This window comes from Indicator indicator, chromosome 1, assembly GCF_027791375.1.
Source record: "Indicator indicator isolate 239-I01 chromosome 1, UM_Iind_1.1, whole genome shotgun sequence".
Classification (NCBI taxonomy): Eukaryota; Metazoa; Chordata; class Aves; order Piciformes; family Indicatoridae; genus Indicator; species Indicator indicator.
Window position 1 is genome coordinate 130436796 of NC_072010.1, and position 22534 is coordinate 130459329.

Genomic DNA, 22534 nt, shown 5'->3' on the forward strand with positions numbered 1-22534 from the left:
AGAGGAGCTGCTGCCAGGCCTGGGGAAAATGATGCATATCCAGGTGGTGTTGTGAAGCTGCGTGGATATGAGTAAGCACTCTCAGCTCCCCTGAACTCAGGTGACACAAAGCTGCCTTAGCCAGCTCCATTAAATTGGCAGTTCAGAACAGTGGATGCTGGGAAGATGTTACACAGAGGACAAAAGAGCAGCAGATGCCCTCTGGACTACTCCTGGGGGAGACTAGAATGGAAGAAAGCCTCCTGGTGGCCTTATCCCACCCAGAAACAGTGGCTCATGGTTCAGCCTCTTCTCCAACTGAGTATTTCTGTGGTGACTGAAGATCACATTGGCCACAAGCAATCATTCGCTTTCCTGTTCTGTTACCCCTCCAACAATCAGTGCTGGGCTAAGGAGGAGGACAACACTGAAACAACTTACACAGAATATTCACAGAATGGCTCAGGCTGGAAAGGACCTCAGAGCTCAGCTCCTCCAACCTCCCCTCCATGCCCAGGGACACCTCTCACCTAGACTCAGCTGCTCAAGGTCTCATCCAGCCTGGCCTTCAGCACCCCCAGGCAGGAGGCAGCCACAGCCTCCCTGGGCAGCCTGTGCCAGACTCTCACCAGCCTCACACTCAACTTCTTCCTCAGCTCCACTCTAACCCTGCTCTGCCTCAGCTCCAAACCATTCCCCTTGGCCTGTCTCTAGACCGCCTCAGCAAATGTCCTTCTGCAGCCTTCCTGCAGGATCCCTTCAGGTCCTGGCAGGCAGCTCTGAGGTCCCTCTGGAGCCTTCTCCTCTCCAGGCTGAACACCCCCAGCTCCCTCAGCCCGGAGACCAACAGCTTTCTGCAAGCTCAGATAGAAAAATTCTCTTAGGATGCAGCTGGGATGATCAGAAGCAGAACACAGCCCCAGTGGGCATTATCTGCATGCCAGGAGTTCCTCTCCTGCTGAGTACTGCACACCTGAATGTATCATTTACAGGGCTGGACCCAAAGGGAGCCTGAGCCCCTGAGGAGCCTGTTACCTGTTTGTCCCCTTCATCTGTTCTTTTGTAGGAGTTTTTTTCCAAGGCTGCATGTGGAAGCTGAAACTTCCCTGGCTGGAGGTCTGCAGGGGTCCCATACCATGCTTCACTGTCAGCTTTCAGCGCCGGGAACCGCGGCAGAGGCAGCTCTGCAGGGAGAGAGAGACAGAGAGAGAAAGTCAGTGGAGACTGCACAACGTTGCAAGGGCTTTGAGCAGTGCCATCTTGGAAGTTTATCTATCAAATAGCAGCACTGATTTTTTGTGATGCTTCCAACTCCTGTGATGAGTTTGTGTCTTAGAGAAAACGTGAGTGCTGCACAAGGCTACATTGAGGAGCTCAATGCATCATCTCCACCAGCAGAGCAGAAAGAAATGAGCCTTGTGCGCATTACTCAAGCAAGTGGCAAACTCATTTCCTGCCTTCAAAAGGCTGTCTGTAGTGACAAGAGTAGTTTCCCACAGAAACTGGGGGACTGATGAATTAATCAGCCAGGATCAGCAGCATCCTCACTGCTGCCATCAGAAAAGCGGCAGGGTTCAGAGAGCACAGCAAGGCCCTGGTGCCAGCTGTCGAGAAAGGTCCCATCTCACATCTGCTCTGTGCAGCAGGAGAGAGACACTCTCACTCTGCAAGGCAATTCATAGAATGGCTCAAGCTGGGAGGGACCTCAGAGCTCACCTGCTCCAACCTCCCCTCCATGCCCAGGGACACCTCTCAGCTAGACTCAGCTGCTCAAGGCCTCATCCAACCTGGCCTTCAACACCTCCATGGAGGAGGCAGCCACAGCCTCCCTGGGCAACCTGTTCCAGTCTCATCACCCTACTCTAAAGAATTTCTTCCTAATTTCCAATCTCAATCTGCCCTCCTTTACCTGAAGTATCTGGTGTAAAAGAGGGAGTAAGAAACAGAGTGGCTGGGCAGAGTTCTTTCTTGTGCTCAAGAAAGCCACCAAGAGGTCTGCATCCTCAACTCAAAGAAACTCAAAGACCCAGCCCAGTGACACTGACTGCCTCAGTCAACATTCCTGAGCTCCACCAAAGCCACAGGCAAGCACTCTGCATTCAGCCTGCATGGCAGGAGGCAGGGCTGTAAATCCAACTGTTCTATAGGCACACTGGAAGCACAAAGTCTCCCACCAGGGAGAGCTGAGAAGCGTTAAAGAAAGCAAGGAACAAGTGCACAGAGCACTGCAAGCAAAAGTTTGCTACTTACCATTCTTAATGCTCTCAATTCGTACTGGGAACCCTGACTGTGCTGCTGCAATTAGCTTCAAGGCAAGGTAGAACTGGGCAGGACCAAAGTAACCCACACGCTTGGCTCCACACACCTCTGTGATCTGAGGGAGAAGAGACACCAGGGTGGTTAATTTGATGCTCCCAGGGAAGGGAAACAGCTCCCTGTAAACAAGAGAGGAAAAAAAACAACACAACTCCTTTCTAAATGCAACTGCTTGTTGGATTTCACAGAATCATAGAATGTGAGGGGCTGGAAGGGACCTCCAGAGAGCAGCCAGTCCAAGCCCCCTGCCAGAGCAGCAGCACCCAGGGCAGCTCACACAGGAACACAGCCAGGGGGCTTTGCAATGGCTCCAGACAAGGAGACTCCACAACCTCTCTGGGCAGCCTGCTCCAGCCCTCTGCCACCCTCACTGCAAAGAAGTTTCTCCTCATGCTGAGCTGAAGCCTTCTCTGTTCAAGTTTGTCTCCATTGTTCCTTGGCTTATTCCTGTGCAGCACCCAAAAGAGCTTGGACCCCTCCTCTTGACCCCCACCCCTGAGATATTGATAGACATTGATCAGATCCCTCTCAGCCTTCTCTTCTCCACACTAAACAGCCCCAGGGCTCCCAGTCTCTCAGTATCTCTCAGGGAGATGCTCAAGTCCCCTAAGCATCCTCATGGATCTCCCTTGGACTCTCTCCAGCAGGTTTGTTTCAACTCAGGACATCACTGCCTGCCTTCCCCTTAGTACATCAGAGACATGTAGGTAGTTGTTAAGCTTTTGAGGAGCACTGCTGGCCTAAAACAGCTGAGGAGCTTTGAGGTGAAATCACAAGGTCAGTACAGTGTCCAGGAAAACATTTCTGGAGCAGATGCTATGGTATCACAGGGAACTGTGCTTATGAACAGCCCTTACAATGGCAGTTCTGACACTACCTCACCTGCAGCACTGCCTCCAGTTCTGGGGCCCCAAGCACAAGAGGGATATAGAATTGCAGGAGCAGGTCCAGATGAGGCCACAAAGATTATCAGAGGGCTGCAGAACCTCCCCTGTGGGGACAGGCTGAGAGAGTTGGGGCTGTTCAGCCTGGAGAAGAGAAGGCTCCAGGAAGTCCTTAGAGCAACCTTCCAGTACCTGAAGGGAGCTACAAGAAAGCCAGGAAGGGACTTTTGCCAAGGGCTGGGAGTGACAGGATGAGAGGGAATGGATTGAAGCTTGAGGAGGGCAGATTGAGACTGGAGATGAGGAAGAAATTCTTTAGAGTGAGGCTGGTGAGACTCTGGAACCCACCTCCAGTGGATGCCTCCTCCCTAGAGGTGTTCAAGGCCAGGCTGGATGAGGCCTTGAGCAACCTGGGCTGTGGTGGGAGGTGTCCCTGGGCATGGCAGGGTGTTGGAAATGGATGATCTTCAAGGTCCTTTCCAACCTAAACCATTCTAAGAATCTATCAATACAGATTACTTGCAGGCACAGACATTTTCTCTTATCAGTTTCCTTGTACAGCTAAAGGAGAGGGTCTTGGGGTCCTTCCAGACAGCATTTCACAGCACCTGCTTGGAGCTGTTAACAGGAGTAGCTCCTGTCTGCAGCAAGCACAGAAGGAGGTGGCAGATTAGGGTTTATCCAAAATGAAATCCTCACAACACGCTGCCTGCTCTGATTTCCACAGCAGCTTCGGCTGAATGCTGCATTATGGTCATGGTTCCTGGGTTTACTGGTTTACTTTCCACAGGGTCAGTGCACACAGCCTGCCAACACAACAGGCAGATTCCATGCACTGATATGCAGTCCTGAAATGGAGCTAGCTTGCCCCATAAAGTCTCCACGCTCCATCTGAACTCAAGGCATAGCCTGTGAAGGAGATAGGATATTTTATCAGACTGGAACTGGACTCTTTATCTCATAAATAACAAAGAGCACTTTGGAATGAAGTTATATCAAAATATCTCCTGAAATGCCTGGGTCAGACCAGTCCTCATTATCAGTCCAGGCTGGGGGATGAGGTGATAGAGAGCAGCCCTGTGGAAAAGGACTAGGGAGTTCTGGTGGGGAGAAGCTGGGCAGGAGGCAGCAATGGGCACTGGCAGCATAGAAGGCCAAGGGCAGCCTGGGCTGCATCCAAAGCAGTGTGGCCAGAGCTAGAGAGAGAGGATCCTGCCCCTCTGCTCTCCTCTGGGGAGACCTCACCTGCAGGGCTGGGTCCAGATCTGGAGCCCTCAGCACAGGAAGGGCATGGACCTGATGGAGAGGGTCCAGAGGAGGCAACAAGAATGATCAGGGGGCTGGAGCAGCTCTGCCATGAGGCCAGGCTGAGGGAGCTGGGGGTGTTCAGCCTGCAGAAGAGAAGGCTCCAGGCACACCTCAGAGCAGCCTGCCAGGACCTGAAAGGGCTCCAAGAAGGCTGCAGAGGGACTGTTCCCAAAGGGCTGCAGAGACAGGAGCAGGGACAAGGGTTTGAAATGAGAGCAGAGCAGATTGAGATTGGATGTGAGGAACAAGTTGTGCAGCAGGAGGCTGCTGCAACACTGCAAGAGGTTGGCCAGGGAGGGAGCTGAGGCCCCATGGCTGGAGATGTTGAAGGGGAGGCTGGAGAAGGCTGTGAGCAACCTGCTCTAGTGGAGGATGTCCCTGCTGAGTGCAGAGATGACCTTTGAAGGTCCCTTCCAAACCAGACCACTCCATGATCCTACGATATGACTCTTTCACTAATACAACAAAGAGCACTCTGGAAGAAGGTTAAATGAAAAGATCTTTTGAAATATAGAGGAACCACCAGGTCTGTTTTCATTCAACTGATGCTTAAAACCAAATCCTTTCTGTCCTTTCCTGTTGTTAGTTTGGGTCTCAGCCCATCCAGCAAGCTAGCAAGGGAAGAATTGATTTTTTTTTCAGTTCACACACTGCTAGACAAATCAAAACAACTTGCAGGGATTTGAATACAGAACTCCTGACAGTCAATTTCCACTGCAATTATATCTGTAATTCTTCAGCAGACAAACTGTAATCCTCCAGGGACAGCCTAAGAGCGAAGGGAAGTTTGATGAAGAACATCTTGGAAAGGATTTTTCATGGTGCCAGGCTGCAGATACTGCTTGCCAAAAGTAACCTCAGGCTGATGAAGAGAGCTAGCAAAATGGGATCTGTTAACAGCCTGCAAGGCAAGAACATGATGCAAAGTGGACTGCACCCAAGTTTAAATTTACTGCAAGGTCTAACTACTTACATGAAACAATTTCACAGGTCATCTGCCAATTAAGGAATAAAAAGTTCATTTCACACAACATCATGGAAAAAATAGTTGTCAGAGAAGGATGAAAAGCTGCAGGGTCAGCGCTGTGCCTGTCCTCATCCAGTCCTGAAACAGTACCCCACAGTTCAACAGGATTTGTGCAGGTTGCCTTAAAATACAGCTGCACAGGCACTGCAGCACCTTCACACAGCACCACAGAGTGTGAGGGGCTGGAAGGGACCTCCAGAGAGCATCCATCCAAGCCCCTGCCAGAGCAGCAGCACCCAGGGCAGCTCACACAGGAACACAGCCAGGGGGCTTTGCAATGGCTCCAGACAAGGAGACTCCACAACCTCTCTGGGCAGCCTGTTCCAGCCCTCTGCCACCCTCACAGCCAAAAAGCTTTCCCTTCTCTTGCCCTGGCACCTCCTCTGCTCCAGCTGGCACCCAGTGCCCCTTGTGCTGGCCTTGGCCAGCCCTGAGCAGAGCCTGGCTCTGTCCTCCCCACACTGCCCTGCACATCTTTCTCCCCAGCACTGAGGGCAGCCCTCAGGCTCCTCTGCTCCAAGCCCCAGCTCCCTCAGCCTGGCCTCACAGGGAGATCTTCCACTGCCTGCAGCAGCTTGGGGGCTCTGGGATAGACTCTCTCCAGCACTTCCCTCAGCTCCTTCTTCACCTCAGGGGCCCAGACCTGGACACAAGATTCCAGATGTGACTTATCAGGGCAGAGCAGAGGGGCAGGAGAACCTCTCTGACCTCCTCCCCACAGCCCTTCTACTGCAGCCCAGGATGCCCTTGGCCTTCTTGGCCACCAGGGCACATTGCTGGCTCAGGAGCATCCTTCTGTCCACCAGCACCCCCAGGTCCCTTTCCATACACTGCTTTCCAACTGGTCAACCTTATCTATTAAGCAGCCACAAGAAAGGGAGAAAGAGCAAACCCCAGATGCCTGCACAGCCCTCTGAAGGGCCAGAAGTTTTTCTATGACTGTGAAAATAGACAAAAAAAAAAAAAAAAACAACAAACCAACCCAAACAAAGCATAAAACCCCAAACCCAGGAAGCACAACAAACAGATCTCCAACTCATCAGCATCAGAACTGAACATTGTAGCTGTGGATTGTTCAGAGGACTGCCTGGCTTCAATTCCCACTCTCCATGTGAAGTCCCAACACAAAAGCTTTGCATCTGGAGATGCTGCAGCACAAAGCAGACTGTGGAGCTCGTTCTCCATGCTCTGCTCTGTGGGCTGACACTCACTGTTATTTTTGTAACTGCTCCTTCAAGATGTCCCAACATGAAGCAGTTTTTCCCAGCACAATCTGACATTGTTCCAGCTCTCCCTAGTTCTCTCCAAACAAGTTTCCACTGCAGTCTCCAAGAGCAATGACCTCTCAGACACCATGGGCAGGTCTCATTTCAATCGCAAGAACTAAACTTCAGGAACTGAACACGGAGCTAGAGCTGGTTTGTTTCCCATAAGTACAAAAAGAGGTAAAATCAGAAACAACTATTTAGTGACCCTCTGGATGGGCTGAGATGACCATTCTGCAGCCTCAAGGGGAAGGTTTTCAGCTGTGGGATGAAGATAGAGCTGGCATTTCTGCTTTTTCATTTAGCCATTAATGCTGCTAGACCCCAGAACTGCAGCACTGCCTCCAGTTCTGGAGACCCTAGCACAAGAGGGACATGGAGCTGCTGGAGAAGTACCAGAGGAGGCCATAAAGATGATCAGAGGGCTGCAGAACCTCCCCTGTGGGGACAGGCTGAGAGAGTTGGGGCTGTTCAGCCTAGAGAAGGCTCCAGGGAGACCTTAGAGCAGCCTTCCAGTACCTGAAGAGAGCTACAAGAAAGCTGGGTAGGACTGGATGATCTTCCAAGGTCCTTTCCAACTCCTAACATTCTGTTGTTCTGTGAATTACCACTGGTGTGAAGGAGCAGAGCTGAAGAACCTAATCCATAGCAGAGCCTCTTCCTCTGCACAGCTGGGACATAAGAGCTCCAGCACATTCCTCCTCCTGTTGCTTTTCCAGGCAGAAGTCCTGCTGGATCCAGGATATGTTGTGTCTTCCTTCTCTTTAAATAATGGATAGATAGACAGAGAGCCCTGGGCTCCAGGTAGGGTTACAGGTCTGTGAACAGTGATCCCTTCAGAAATACCTGGTCAGGAATGTAGCAAAACTTGTCTGTAACCAGCAGATCAAAGAGTCTAAATGCCAAGTGAAAAAACCTCACCAACACAGCAAAGGGTGAAGTGGGTCAGATGTTTGACAGTTTGGAGATAAGCTGCTGATAAAGCCCCTGCTGCAAATATTTGTCTTTGGAACAGTTAGAAGAGGTCAGCTGATCAAGAAGGGTGCCTGAGGTCACTCTGTGGTTGAGGTCTGAACTGTGGTGGGAGGGCTGATGGGCCTCCACGGAGTGCTGGGCAAAGAGGGCACTGGCTGAGGGCAGAGCAGCTCCACATGCTCCTGAAAACACAGAAGCAGCTGAGCTGGAAAGTCTTCCAGGCTCATTGTAGCTTGTTCTTGGGCTCCCCAGCTCAAGAGAGACAGGGATCTGCTGCAGAGAGTCCAACAGAGAGCTATGGGGATGAGTGGGGGCATGGAACACCTCTGTCCTGAAGCAAGGCTGCTCCCATTCGATGGCCATGCCCCAGGTCACTGCCTGGCTGGGGGTGCAGCAGGCAAACCAAAGCCATTCTTGTTTGCTGGCACCACTGAGAGGCCTACAGGAGGGCCCACAGAAAGTACTGCAGCACACTGCTGCTGCCTCTACCACAGCTGCTTTATTATTTCCACATTTCTTTGCAACCACAAGAAGGAAACAGTGCAGGAGTTTCACTCTCAGATGCTGTGCCAGCAGAACTTCATGACCTGTTCCATTTGCAGGCTGAAAGCTACCCAGAGTGCCCAACAGCAAACCTCAGGACAATTAATGTCAGATTTACAATTCCAGGCCAAAAAAACCCAACTCATTTCTCTGCTTTTCTTTCTTCTCAGCAAGTGCACTACTGCTTGTTAATGGGTGCAACCCCTGCAGCCAGCACTCACACATCTCTGCCCAATTAGACATGAACCAATTCTTCATCTCAGATGATAACCAGAGGCCAGACACAGAATCACAGAACCACAGAATGGCCTGGGCTGGAAGGGACCTCCAAAGGTCAGCCAGTCCAACCCCCTCTGCAGTCAGCAGGGACACCCTCAACTGGCTCAGGCTGCCCAGAGACACTCAGATGCTGAACCCCACAGGCCAGGGTTTAACTCACAGAGCATCTGTGGGATCAAAGTGGTTGCAGATCACAAGAGGTCAAACACAGGGGATGACTAAAGCTGTCTGGAAACATTGCCCAGGGAAGTTGTGGCTGTCCCATCCTGGGGATGTTCAAGGCTGGTATGGATGAGGCTTTGAGCAACCTGGGCTGGTGGGAGGTGACCCTGCCCATGGCAGGGGCTTGGAACTGGATGATCTTTAAGGTCTCTTCCAACCCAACCTATCTTTGCTCTGCAAGGACTCATTTAGTGTAGAAATTGTGCAAAGTATAAGGCAGAGAGCTAGGAGAAGAAAGAGAGGCTGCTGGCTTCGAGACATGAACCAACATGCAACAAAAGCTCAGCTTTTGGTAGCCTGCTTTCATTTACTCTAAGCAGTAATTCACTTCAAGACTTCTGCCTCCATATAAAGCTTAACCAGAGCTGAAGAACAAGAAAGCAAATCAAGCAATTTAAAAGGACAAAAAAGGATTGCTAAATGCTTCATTCACTGTCCTGGTTCCCAGGCTTCCTTTTCAGTACTGCAGCAAAGTACTGCTAAAAATGAGCAGATCTGTAGCAAAGCTGCATGTGACAAGCTCTTACAAATCCTTTTTATTCTCACATGCAGTAATGTGTACAGATGTCTGTCTGGTTTTTGCTAGATTAACTCCACCAAGTCCTGGGAAAGTCAGGAAAGCCTTGCAGCTAACATTTGGAAATACCTTGCCTGCTGTGAGTGTCGTCCTAATAATGGAGGTGCATTAAAATAGGCAGCAAAGAACTGAGAAACTCAGACTCATTTAGCACTTCAAATACCCTGAGAGCTCCCCTTGCACACAGCCCTGTGGCAAGAGCTGCAGAGGGTGTTTGGGCAGCAGCAGCAGGTGGTGGGACTGGCACATGGCTGTTCACCTGCATCCCACTCTTTCCCAACACATCACCACTGACTTCCTTGTCCTTAAACCATGGACCTATGCAAAAGAAAATTGATTAATACAGCCAGAATTAGAAGACACTGTAAATACTGAGCATGCAGCACAGCAGGCTTTGTGGACTGAAGCACAGAACTCTCCCCCTCAGGCAAACCACAGAACAGCAGTGCCTCACTCCCAGGGATCTTCATCAGTTTCAGGAGATAATGAGGGGACAGGGTGCATCTGGGACCTTTCTAGCTTTTATCTATCCCCCTTAGTCTTCTTCTGAGTACTTAGAAAAACAGAATGTGAGGGGTTGGAAGGGACCTCCAGCGAGCAGCCAGTGCAAGCCCCCTGCCAGAGCAGCAGCACCCAGGGCAGCTCACACAGGAACACAGCCAGGGGGATTTGCAATGGCTCCAGACAAGGAGACTCCACAACCTCTCTGGGCAGCCTGCTCCAGGGCTCCAGCACCCTCACCACACAGCAGTGTCTCCTCCTCTTAAGTGGCACCTCCTGTGCTCCAGCTTGTGCCTGCTGCTCCTTGTCCTGTCACTGGGCACCACCAAACAGAGCCTGGCACCTGCATCCTGATCCCCACCTCTCAGATAGACAGACATTGATCAGATCCCCCCCAGCCTCCTCTTCTGCAGGCTGAACAGGCGTCTCAGTCTTGCTTCATGTAATGAATCTCTACAACACATGGATAAAAGCAGGACAAAGGGGAACAACTTTAAAAAGAGCAGAACCACAGCAGGCTTCCAATGCATTTCCATTTGAAGTAAGGACACTCTCCTTGTATGGCTGAGCTGGGAGAGCTGTTCAAGAGCTGCAGGGTTCAGAAATGTTTCTCTTTCTGAGCTTCACAGCCTGCAGCCCCATGCACATGCAGCAGGAAAGCTCACAAGCTGAGAGCTCCCAGGTTTAACTGCTATGGTAGCTTGGAGCCTAACTGAGAACAAGCAAAAAAAACCTACTTAACTAGAGACTCTTTCCCCCATTTTCCTTGTCTCAATCATGTAAACCCCTGAGAGTGCAAGAATCACTTAAGCTTTTAATTCCCCCAGTGCTCCTGCACAACAATCTGTTGGCTTAGCAGACTTACAACAGCCACTTTGTGAAGCCTGTGCAGCAAGGTAAGAAGGGAAGCCCTATCCCCAATGCCCCCCTGCAGTCCCACCTAACAAACAGTGCTCTACCTGCCAAGGGTGCTGCTACACTAACCTCTGTCAGCTTGGGATTCCTTCAGCTTTATTTTACAGTAGAAAGCTAAATTTCAGTTGTTCTTATTACTGACAGCTGACCACAAAAAGCAAGATGAAATCTAACAGGAAAATATTTAAGACAGGAGAGACATCATTGCTCTGTTTCTGATTCGTGGCTTAGGTCCAGGGTGCTGTTGAAATTAGGTCTTCAGTCAAAAAGCAGCAGTGTTTGTTCCACATCTCTGAGCACTTATTTAGGTGGCAATTCAGTCCTGCTTTTGGGGTTGGCTGAGGGCAGGGCAAGAGGGGAAGAAGAGTTGAGCTAAGATACTGCTTATTTTATTTACTATTTTCTTTACATGTTGCTGATATTTGCATAGCTGCAGGGGAAGAAAGCCAGTTGGAGATCTGCTGCCATGCCTGACCCATCCACCAAGCAGAATCATGGAATGGGTTGGGTTGGAAGGGAGCTCCAAAGGGCATCCAGTCCAACCCCCTGCACTCAGCAGGGACATCCTCCACTAGAGCAGCTTGCTCACAGCCTTCTCCATCCTCACCTTCACCATCTCCAGCCACGGGGCCTCAGCTCCTGCAGGGTTGCAGCAGCCTCCTGCTGCACAACTTGTTCCTCACATCCAATCTCTCATTTCAAACCATTGCCCCTGCTCCTGTCCCTGCAGACCTTTGCAAAGTAACTAGAAGAATCCCTCCAGCACTGAGCATTTTCTCACCACTGCTTTGGGCTCACAGCTGATGAGCACAAATCGTTTCTTTATTTCTATTTCTTCAACTTCTTAGCCATGCTGACTTGAACAAAATTATTCTACAACACACAGAAAAATTATTTTCAGCCTCTAGAAACAAAAATTATTTTGAGAAAAAGAACTGTGTCGGTGTGAGCTGAAATTCCGCCCCCCACCAACAATAACCAGGCTAGCTCAGTCTGGAAGCAAATTAAGGTTGTATTTACAAGCAGAGTCTAAAATCTACGATGAAATGCAATGAATATGTACAAATATACAAAATTCACAACATTCACAAATATATAAAATCAACAGAAAAGCACAACCGATCTCCCTTTGCTTCCTCCCAAGGGGACCCTCCCAAAGGGGCCTCTCCCACGAGCTTCCCCCCAGGCCCCCCAGGACAGAGAAGCAGAGTTTGTTAATCAGAAAGTTGTTAACTTAGCTGCCAAGGTCAGTGTGTTATCTTCAGCCAGAAGAGAAGAAGAAACAGCAGCCAGACAGCCCAGCAACTGCCCCCACTGCCGAACGCAGAATGTGCAGAATGCCTACTTTGTTTTGGGTAATAGTTCTTAAACATTTCTATCTATCCAATGGAAGTGTTTAGAACTATCGTTATTTTGCTTTCTTACACCCAATAGTGACTTATTTACATTCTTTCACTTTCTCTGTTCTGAACTTTGCAAGGAAAAATTAAAAAGACAGTTTCAAACCATCACAGTCCACCCCTTCTAAACAATTCCATTGGCTGCTACTATCATTTATCTAATCTAAAATAATATCTACAACACTAGGTGAATAAAGACCATAGTCCATTCCGGCTATCTCAGATGTAGATGATTCAAAAGAGTCAAATCACAGGAAAAACAGCAAACAGCTTGTTTCCTCGTAGATGGAACGAAGGAAGGAACAGGGACTCTCAGGTGACTCAGGGCTCTCAGGGTTCGTGCACCGTAGATCTCATGAACTCTCCTCTTGGGCGCGATGCTGTATCTGGGCAACACTCTGAATTTAACCTCTCTCAGCCAAAGTTAGATTTCTTTGTGGAATACACTGAATTTCACCATTTTCTTGCATCACCCAATAGGTGTGACCAGGACCTTCAGCAGAAATCACCCCTCGGACAGGTTTGGCCTCTCCTGAAGGAGAAAATACCCAAACAGTTTTGCCTAACAGATTCTTTTCTCTGATAACAGGAACTCTATCACCTTCCTCCTTTCGCAACAAATCTGATTGGGCAGGTCCAGCTCGATTCACTGAACCTCTACTATTCACTAACCAGGTTGCTTGTGCTAAATGTTTCTCCCAGTTTTTCAAAGATCCACCCCCCATGGCTTTGAGAGTGGTTTTCAGCAAACCTTTGTAGCGTTCGATCTTCCCTGCAGCTGGCGCATAGTAGGGAATGTGGAATATCCACTCAATGCCGTGCTCTTTGGCCCAGTTTTTCACAAGATTGTTCTTGAAATGAGTTCCATTGTCTGACTCAATCCTCTCTGGAGTTCCGTGTCTCCACAGGATTTGTCTTTCCAGACCAAGAATGGTGTTACGTGCAGTTGCATGAGGAACTGGATAAGTTTCCAGCCATCCAGTGCTTGCCTCTACCATAGTAAGCACATACTGCTTACCAGATGGAGAATGAGGTAGAGTGATGTAGTCAATCTGCCAGGCTTCACCATACTTGTACTTGGACCATTGGTCACCGTACCACAAGGGCTTGATCCGCTTTGCCTGCTTAATAGCAGCACAAATGTCACAGTCATGGATGACTTGTGTGATAGCATCCATGGAAATGTCAATGGATCTGTCACGAGCCCATCGGTAGGTTGCATCTCTGCCTTGATGTCCTGACGAGTCATGGGCCCACCGAGCTAAGAACAGCTCACCTCGGTGTTTCCAGTCAAGATCAGGATCAGGATCAGAGTTTGTGTCCACTTGGGAAACTCTTGCAGCTAGATCTGCCTGATGGTTGTGTTGTTGTTCCTCAGGAGCTTTGCTCTTAGGAATGTGAGCATCAATGTGTCTCACTTTCACTGGGATTCTCTCAATGCGAGCAGCAATGTCTTGCCACAGATCTGCAGCCCAGATAGGCTTTCCTTTCCTCTGCCAGCCATTCTTCTTCCAGTCTTTCAGCCAACCCCACAAGGCATTGGCTACCATCCATGAGTCGGTGTAGAGATAAAGCTTTGGCCATCTCTCATGTTCAGCTATGTTAAGAGCTAGCTGGACAGCTTTTACCTCTGCAAGTTGCCTGGATTCTCCTTCTCCATCTCTCGCTTCTGCAACTCTGCGCGTTGGGCTCCACACTGCAGATTTCCATCTCCGCTTGTTCCCAACAAGAGGACAGGAACCGTCTGTGAACAAAGCATATCTCTTTTCATCATCAGACAGATCACTGTAAGGAGGAGCTTCCTCAGCACGAGTTACTCTCTCCTCTGGAGGTTTTGCACAGCTTGTGCCTTCTGGCCAGTTTGTGATCACCTCCACCAAACCAGGCCTTTCGAGATTTCCCATTCGAGCTCGCTGTGTTATCAGAGCCATCCACTTAGACCAGGTAGCATCTGTTGCATGATGTGGTGAAGAACCTTTGCCTTTGAACATCCAATTCAGAACTGGCAATCTAGGAGCTAGAAGAAGTTGTGACTCAGTTCCAATCACTTCAGAAGCAGCTTTCACTCCTTCATAAGCAGCTAAAATCTCTTTCTCTGTTGGAGTGTAGTTTGCCTCTGAGCCTCTGTAGCCACGACCCCAGAAACCAAGAGGACGTCCTCGTGTCTCACCTGGAGCTCTTTGCCATAAGCACCAGGTTGGGCCATTGTCACTCGCGGCCGTGTACAGAATGTTCTTAATGTCTGGACCAGTTCGGACAGGTCCCAGACCCATCGCTTGGACTACCTCTCGCTTGATCTGGTCAAAGGCTGCTTGCTGCTCAGGACACCATTGGAAACTGTTTCTCTTTTGAGTCACATCATATAGAGGTTTCACAATCTGACTGTATCCAGGAATGTGCAGTCTCCAAAATCCCACTATGCATAAGAAACGCAGAGTCTCTTTCTTGTTGATGGGATTTGCCATGGTGGAGACTCTGTTTATCACATCCATTGGGATGTGACGGCGACCATCTTGCCACCACACTCCCAGAAACTGGATTTCTCTGGCAGGTCCTTTCACCTTGTCTCGCTTGATAGCGAAACCAGCTTGCAAGAGAATGTCAAGGATTTTATTACCTTTCTTGAAGACTTCTTCAGCAGTCTCACCCCAGACGATGATGTCATCGATGAACTGAATGTGTTCTGGAGCTCCACCTTTCTCCAAAGCATCATGGATCACTGCATGGCAGACAGTTGAACTGTGAATCCACCCCTGGGGCAAACGATTGAATGTGTACTGAATGCCTCTCCAGGTGAAAGCAAACTGAGGCCTGCATTCCTCCGCTATGGGAATAGAGAAGAAAGCATTAGCAATGTCTATGGTAGCATACCATTTGGCCTGCTTGGATTCCAGCTCATATTGGAGTTCCATCATGTCTGGTACAGCTGCACTCATGGGTGGAGTTACTTCATTCAAGGCAAGGAAATCAACTGTCAGACGCCACTCTCCATTCTGCTTTCTCACAGGCCAGATTGGACTGTTGAAAGGTGAATGAGTTTTGCTGATGACCTGACTCTCCAACTGATGAATCAAGTTTTGAATGGGCACCAAAGAGTCACGGTTGGTTCTGTATTGTCTGTGATGCACAGTTTGAGAAGCAACCAGCAGCTTTACATCCTCTATCTCATGTTGTCCCACAACTGCAGATTCATCTGAAAGCTCACGTCTAATGGACAACTTCAATTTCCCTCCATCAATTTCTACAGTTGCTATTCCAAAAGCCCATTTGTAACCCTTAGGGTCTTTAAAACGCCCTTCTCTCAGAAAGTCAATTCCCAAAATACAAGGTGCATTAGGGCCTGTTACAATAGTATGTTTCTTCCACTGCTTCCCAGTTAAGCTTATATCAACCTCTATCTTAAACAACTCTTGAGATCCACCAGTGACTCCCTGAATAGTTATAGATTCTCCCCCTTGATAATTTGATGGTATTATGGTGCACTGAGCTCCTGTGTCAACCAAGGCCCTGTACTTCTGAAATTCTGAAGTGCCAGGCCACTGGATGTACACATCCCAATAGATTCTGTTATCTCCATTATCCCTTACCTTCCCCTGGCGGAAGGCAGGGCACCCCTAATGGTGGGGATTACCTCCACATGTACAGCTGGCACAACGTCCAGCACCAGAATTAGGATCACTGTTGGAGCTATCAGAGTTGTTCTGGGAAACTGAGGAAGCGACAGCTACCCTCCTGGTATTGCTACCTCGGGATCTGCCACTCTGCAGCTCCTGTAACCTCCTGAAAAGATCAGAAGTTGGTTGACCATCCCATCTGTTCATGTTCTCACCAAACTGATCACGCAGAGTTATCCAGATACTGCCACGTGATTGCTTCTGCTGTCTGTTTTGGTTTGACCTATTCTGGAATGGCCTTCTTGGAGCACGTCTGTTCCTAACAGCTGAAACTTGTATCCATCTGGAGGAAGAGGAATCAGCATCATCCCCCTTCATCACGTTGGATATGGAGGTTTTAAGTTCCTCCTTCAGTTCTTTCATGCAATTCTTTATTTCTCCAGAAAAAGTTTCAGTGGCTGAAACCAAAGAAGTATGTGCAAGACTATCCTCCAATTGCCTCATTTGGTCAGTGAAATAGCCAACAGTAGGAGGTGCTCCACCATAATTTCTTGCCACAATCCTGCTTGCCAGAATAGTAGCATAATTAGGAGGAGCAAGCTTAATGAGCTTTTTGGCGAGGCCTGTTCCAACAGGAATTTCATCAGGATTCAGAGTCTTATGATCTCCATACATTATTTCTCTCACAGCAAATTCTCTAAGACGCTTGATTCCCTCAGCTATTGTGGGTTCCATGGTAAATCATCTCTGCTGGGGTACCTCAGCGAGACTGCCAGTAGGAGGCGTGCCCACAGAGAAACTTTACCAATGCACTTGCCTAGGTGCCTGTCTATGCCTGTATCCTTTGAGAGCATCCCCAACTGCGAGGCCGACTTGTCACCTACCACCAATGCTGGGGCTCCCATATCAAAACATCTGGCTAGCCAAGACAGGACTGGCTCATGAAGGATATAAGGGAAAAAAAGAGGGTTTATCGCCTTTGGAAAGGGGGGGAGGAAACTAGTGATATGTTTAAGGATGTTGCTAGATCATGTAGAAGAAAAATTAGAGAGGCAAAAGCACAGTTAGAAATTAAACTGGCCGCTTCCGTGAAGGACAACAAAAAGCATTTTTATAAATATAGTAATGCTAAAAAGAGGGGCAAGAGGAGCCTCCACTCTTTATTGGGCGTGGAGGGTAACATTGTAACTAAGGGTGAGGAGAAGGCTGAGATTCTAAATACCTTCTTTGCCTCCATTTTCAACAGTAAGGCAGGAGGACTTCAGGATAACTGGCCTCCTGAACTGGTCGATGGGGTCAAGGAGCAGTGTTGTACTCCTGAAATCCATGTGGAATTAGTTCGAGACTTGTTGAGTCACTTGGATATTCACAAGTCCATGGGACCTGATGGGATTCATCCTAGGGTGCTGAAAGAGCTGGCAGATGAGCTGGCCAAGCCTCTCTCCATCATTTTCCACCAGTCCTGGCTCACTGGAGAGGTCCCAGAAGACTGGAAACTGGCCAATGTGACACCCATCCACAAGAAGGGACGGACAGAAGAACCTGGGAACTACAGGCCTGTCAGCCTGACCTCAGTGCCAGGGAAAATCACGGAGCAGATTGTCTTGGGGGCAATCACTGTGCACCTGAAGGATGGCCAAGGAATCAGGCCCAGCCAACATGGATTTAGGAAGGGCAGGTCCTGCCTCACCAACCTGATCTCCTTCTATGATCAGGTGACCAGCCTGGTGGACGTAGGAAAGGCTGTGGATGTAGTCTACCTGGACTTCAGCAAGGCCTTTGACACTGTCCCCCACAGCAAACTCCTGGCCAAGCTGTCAGCCCATGGCTTGGACAGCAGCACTGTGCTGGGTTAGGAACTGGCTGGAGGACAGAGCCCAGAGAGTGGTAGTGAATGGTGCCACATCCAGCTGGCAGCCTGTCACTAGTGGTGTCCCCAAGGGATCAGTGCTGGGCCCCATCCTGTTCAATATCTTTATTGATGATCGGGATGAGGGGATTGAGTCCATCATCAGTAAATTTGCAGATGACACCAAGCTGGGAGCAGATGTTGATCTGTTAGAAGGTAGAAGGGCTCTGCAGAGGGACCTTGACAGGCTGGACAGATGGGCAGAGTCCAACAGGATGGCATTCAACAAATCCAAGTGCCGGGTGCTGCACTTTGGCCACAACAACCCCATGCAGAGCTACAGGCTGGGGTCAGAGTGGCTGGAGAGCAGCCAGGCAGAAAGGGACCTGGGGGTACTGGTTGACAGCAGCTGAACATGAGCCAGCAGTGTGCCCAGGTGGCCAAGAGAGCCAATGGCATCCTGGCCTGCATCAGGCATAGTGTGGCCAGCAGGAGCAGGGAGGTCATTGTACCCCTGTACACAGCACTGGTTAGGCCACACCTTGAGTCCTGTGTCCAGTTCTGGGCCCCTCAGTTTAGGAAAGATGTTGAATTGCTGGAGCATGTCCAGAGAAGGGCAACGAGGCTGGGGAGAGGCCTTGAGCACAAGCCCTATGAGGAGAGGCTGAGGGAGCTGGGACTGTTTAGCCTGGAGAAGAGGAGGCTCAGGGGAGACCTCATTGCTGTCTACAACTACCTGAAGGGAGGTTGTAGCCAGGAGAGGGTTGTTCTTTTCTCCCAGGCAGCCAGCACCAGAACAAGAGGACACAGTCTCAAGCTGCACCAGGAGAGGTTTAGGCTGGAGGTGAGGAGAAAGTTCTTCACAGCAAGAGTGGTTGGCCATTGGAATGGGCTGCCCAGGGAGGTGGTGGAGTCACCATCCCTGGAGGTGTTCAAGAGGGGATTGGACGTGGCACTTGGTGCCATGGTTTAGATAGTCATGAGGTTTAGGGTGACAGGTTGGACTCGATGATCTTTGAGGTCTCTTCCAGCCTTCTTGATTCTATGATTCTATGATTATCTCCTCTGATGTAATCCTTCCTCACATGTCTAATTTCCTGTCTGGGTGCATTAGCTGACTGTATGTCATCATCATCATCCTGAGGTTGCTGTCCCCATAATCCTGTTGTAATCCTCCGTTGAATTTCCTTGAGTTCAGAGGCTCTGCCAGCAGTTGCTAATCTACCAGGGTCTACATCCTGACCTACATCTCCATCATCCATGTGGGGTCTCAAGAGGTCTGCCAGAGTTTTAAGGCTAACCCTCTCTTCCTCACCAGAAGGATCTTTCTTAACAGAGGGACCCTGAGTAGAAGGGCCCTCATCTCCATCTGCACCATCTCCTGCAGCATCTGCATCTCCTCCTGCAGCTCCTTTACTGGATTGGTTTTCACATTCACAGCAGAGTTGGAAGAGCAAGTAGCCTTATGTCTTTCTTGATACAGTGCTATCAGTAGCCATATGATTATTCCAAGAAGCAACAAAATTAAGATTAAGGCTAGCACAAGGTATCTAGGGTACCACTGGTTCCAAGGACCCTCTGTAGTTGTAAGAGGAGTAACAAACTCAAATGTGTCTGCTAGCAGATCCATAGTTGAGTTACCATATCTTCTAAGCCCAATAAGACCACAACAGAATTCACCAACATTCAGTAACTTGTTCTTAACCCAAAGAAACGACTTATATGCCACATATCTCACAATCTTGTCTATTATGCAGGAAATGGCCCATCTGTAGACAATTGCACCGATAATAGATGAAATAGAATGACTCAGAATCCAAAACAGCTTCATTTTGCTTCCTAATCTGAGCAGAAATAAATCAAACAAGCAATCGAGCCCCACGTTGGGCGCCAAAAATAAAAAGTGTGTCGGCGTGAGCTGAAATACCCCCCCCCCCCCCCCAACAATAACCAGGCTAGCTCAGTCTGGAAGCAAATGAAAAGCTGTATTTACAAGCAGAGTCTAAAATCTACGATGAAATGCAATGAATATGTACAAATATACAAAATTCACAACATTCACAAATATATACAATCAACAGAAAAGCACAAAGATCTTCCTTTGCTTCCCCTCAAGGGGACCCTCCCAAAGGGGCCTCTCCCTCTCCCAGGAGCTTCCCCCCAGGACCCCCAGGACAGAGAAGCAGAGTTTGTTAATCAGAAAGATGTTAACTTAGCTGCCAAGGTCAGTGTGTTATCTTCAGCCAGAAGAGAAGAAGAAACAGCAGCCAGACAGCCCAGCAACTGCCCCCACTGCCGAACGCAGAATGTGCAGAATGCCTACTTTGTTTTGGGTAATAGTTCTTAAACATTTCTATCTATCCAATGGAAGTGTTTAGAACAATCGTTATTTTGCTTTCTTACACCCAATAGTGACTTATTTACATTCTTTCACTTTCTCTGTTCTGAACTTTGCAAGGAAAAAATTAAAAAGACAGTTTCAAACCATCACAAGAACAAAGCTCAATGCTTACCCACAAGCACTTTTTATTCTTCAACCCAAGCAGTGTGCTCCTGTTCTGTGACATTATCTCTCAGACTCTGAGATTTTACAGACACTGCTACAGCAAGGACAAATGACTTTTAAAATACTCTGTGCCTCACTCTTAGTTCACAGAGGCACAGATTCATAGAAGGGGTTGGGTTGGAAGGCACCTTGAAGATCATTCAGTTCCAACCCCCCTGCCATGGGCAGGGACACCTCCCACCAGCTGCTCAAGACCTCATCCAACCTGGCCCTGAACACCCCCAGGGAGGAGGCATCCACAGCCTCCCCAGAGAGCTTCAGGCATCACCTGTGTTCCACCCCTTGTCATCTGCTACCAATTTGATCCCACAGATGCACTGTGAGTTAAACCTTGCAGGAACAGAAAACCTTTTGGCCTTCTGCAGAGGTAAGAAACTACACTTACTGCACGCCAAGAGGACAGATTTAATTCAGCTCCCACAAGGAGCTGAGATTTGGGTTTTTTTCTAAAAAATTTGGGGTTTTGCTAAAAACGATGAGAGGCATTTCCATGGACTGTTAACCTTCACATTTTTGACACTCCCCATAGGAAATTGATTTTCTGTGTAAAAACTCTGGGAAAGATCGGACAGGAATTCCTGTGCAGGGTTATTTACAGACATTCAGATCCAAAGCTACACCACAGGCCACAGAGGAGAGCACAGCACACACAAAACCAACACACTGAACGAGCTGGAGCCACAGGGAAGCTGGAGAAGTCCCAGAGGAGCAGCACAGAAGGTACCAAACCAAACCACTCAAGAGTTCAACCCTTTCCCTAAATCCCCTCATGAAGCATTCTGTAATGAAATTGTTTCATGGTTAAGTGCTGATCACCTTCACCTCCTGACAGGCATGCAGGGTGGCAACCACACAACTTCCCCTGCCCCATGCCCTTCATATATGGCTCAGTCTTCAGGGACTGGTAAGAAACATTTTCTACTCAGCAAGATGCTGACTGTGAATTCTTCCCCTTAGAGAGGGGCTAGGTCTGAGGGCTTTACTGTTTGGTTGTTTTGAAGACAGTGGAGCCAACATCTCACAAAAATCACAGAGTGTGAGGGGCTGGAAGGGACCTCCAGAGAGCAGCCATCCAAGCCCCTGCCAGAGCAGCAGCACCCAGGGCAGCTCACACAGGAACACAGCCAGGGGGCTTTGCAATGGCTCCAGACAAGGAGACTCCACAACCTCTCTGGGCAGCCTGCTCCAGCCCTCTGCCACCCTCACAGCCAAAAAGCTTTCCCTTCTCTTGCCCTGGCACCTCCTCTGCTCCAGCTGGCACCCAGTGCCCCTTGTGCTGTCCTTGGCCAGCCCTGAGCAGAGCCTGGCTCTGTCCTCCCCACACTGCCCTGCACATCTTTCTCCCCAGCACTGAGGGCAGCCCTCAGGCTCCTCTGCTCTCAGCTCCAAGCCCCAGCTCCCTCAGCCTGGCCTCACAGGGAGATCTTCCACTGCCTGCAGCAGCTTGGGGGCTCTGCCATGGACTCTCTCCAGCACTTCCCTCAGCTCCTTCTTCACCTGAGGGGCCCAGACCTGAACACACGATTCCAGATGTGATCTTATCAGGGCAGAGCAGAGGGGCAGGAGAACCTCTCTGACCTCCTCCCCACAGCCCTTCTACTGCAGCCCAGGATGCCCTTGGCCTTCTTGGCTACCAGGGCACATTGCTGGCTCAGGGGTATCCGCCTGCCCACCAGCACCCCTAGGTCCCTTTCCCCAGTGCTGTTGTCCAGCAGGTCAGTCCCCAACCTACCCTGGTGCATGTGGTTGCTCTTTCCCAGGTGCCAGACTCTACCCTTAGCCTTGTTGGATTTCATTCAGTTTCTCCCCCTTTCCTAAGGATCACACCCATCTGGCTTTGTTTCTTTCTCTGATGCCCCATTTGCACTGCTCTCTATCTTATCACAGAGTTTTTCTGGTTGGAAAAGACCTTTAAGTTCAAGTCCAACCAAGCAGTAAATGCTAACACAGATTCTTGAAGATAATTTGTCTCATGTTTCATTTTCCCAAGACTTGCAGCAGAGATGTTCAAGTGACAGTTTGCAACGTTAAGAGGCATGGTAGGAGTGGGCTTGAAAAGGGAGAGGAATAATCTTTTCCTCATATGCTCTGCAGACAGGCCATAAACAACAGAAGGATTAAACCCAACCTTCTGAAATCTAAAGATAACACAGCAGCAGAGAGCATTGCCTATAAAAGTTATGAGTTCTCATAGAATGGCTCAGGCTGGAAGGGACCTCAGAGCTCATCTCTTCCAACCTCCCCTCCATGCCCAGGGACACCTCTCACCTAGACTCAGCTGCTCAAGGTCTCATCCAGCCTGGCCTTCAACACC

At 49.3% G+C, this 22534-nt stretch overlaps 1 protein-coding gene across 1 annotated transcript in view; it reads right to left on the minus strand.

Moving 5' to 3' along the window:
- Positions 1-22534, minus strand: part of REPS2 (RALBP1 associated Eps domain containing 2) — an 81429-nt gene that overhangs the window by 45427 nt on the left and 13468 nt on the right. Inside the window, exons 2-3 of the mRNA XM_054391672.1 lie at positions 2230-2353; positions 1015-1163 (exon numbers count right to left, since the gene is read on the minus strand). Of these exons, the coding sequence (XP_054247647.1) occupies positions 1015-1163; positions 2230-2353 (273 nt within the window). The remainder of the gene's footprint in view (positions 1-1014; positions 1164-2229; positions 2354-22534) is intronic.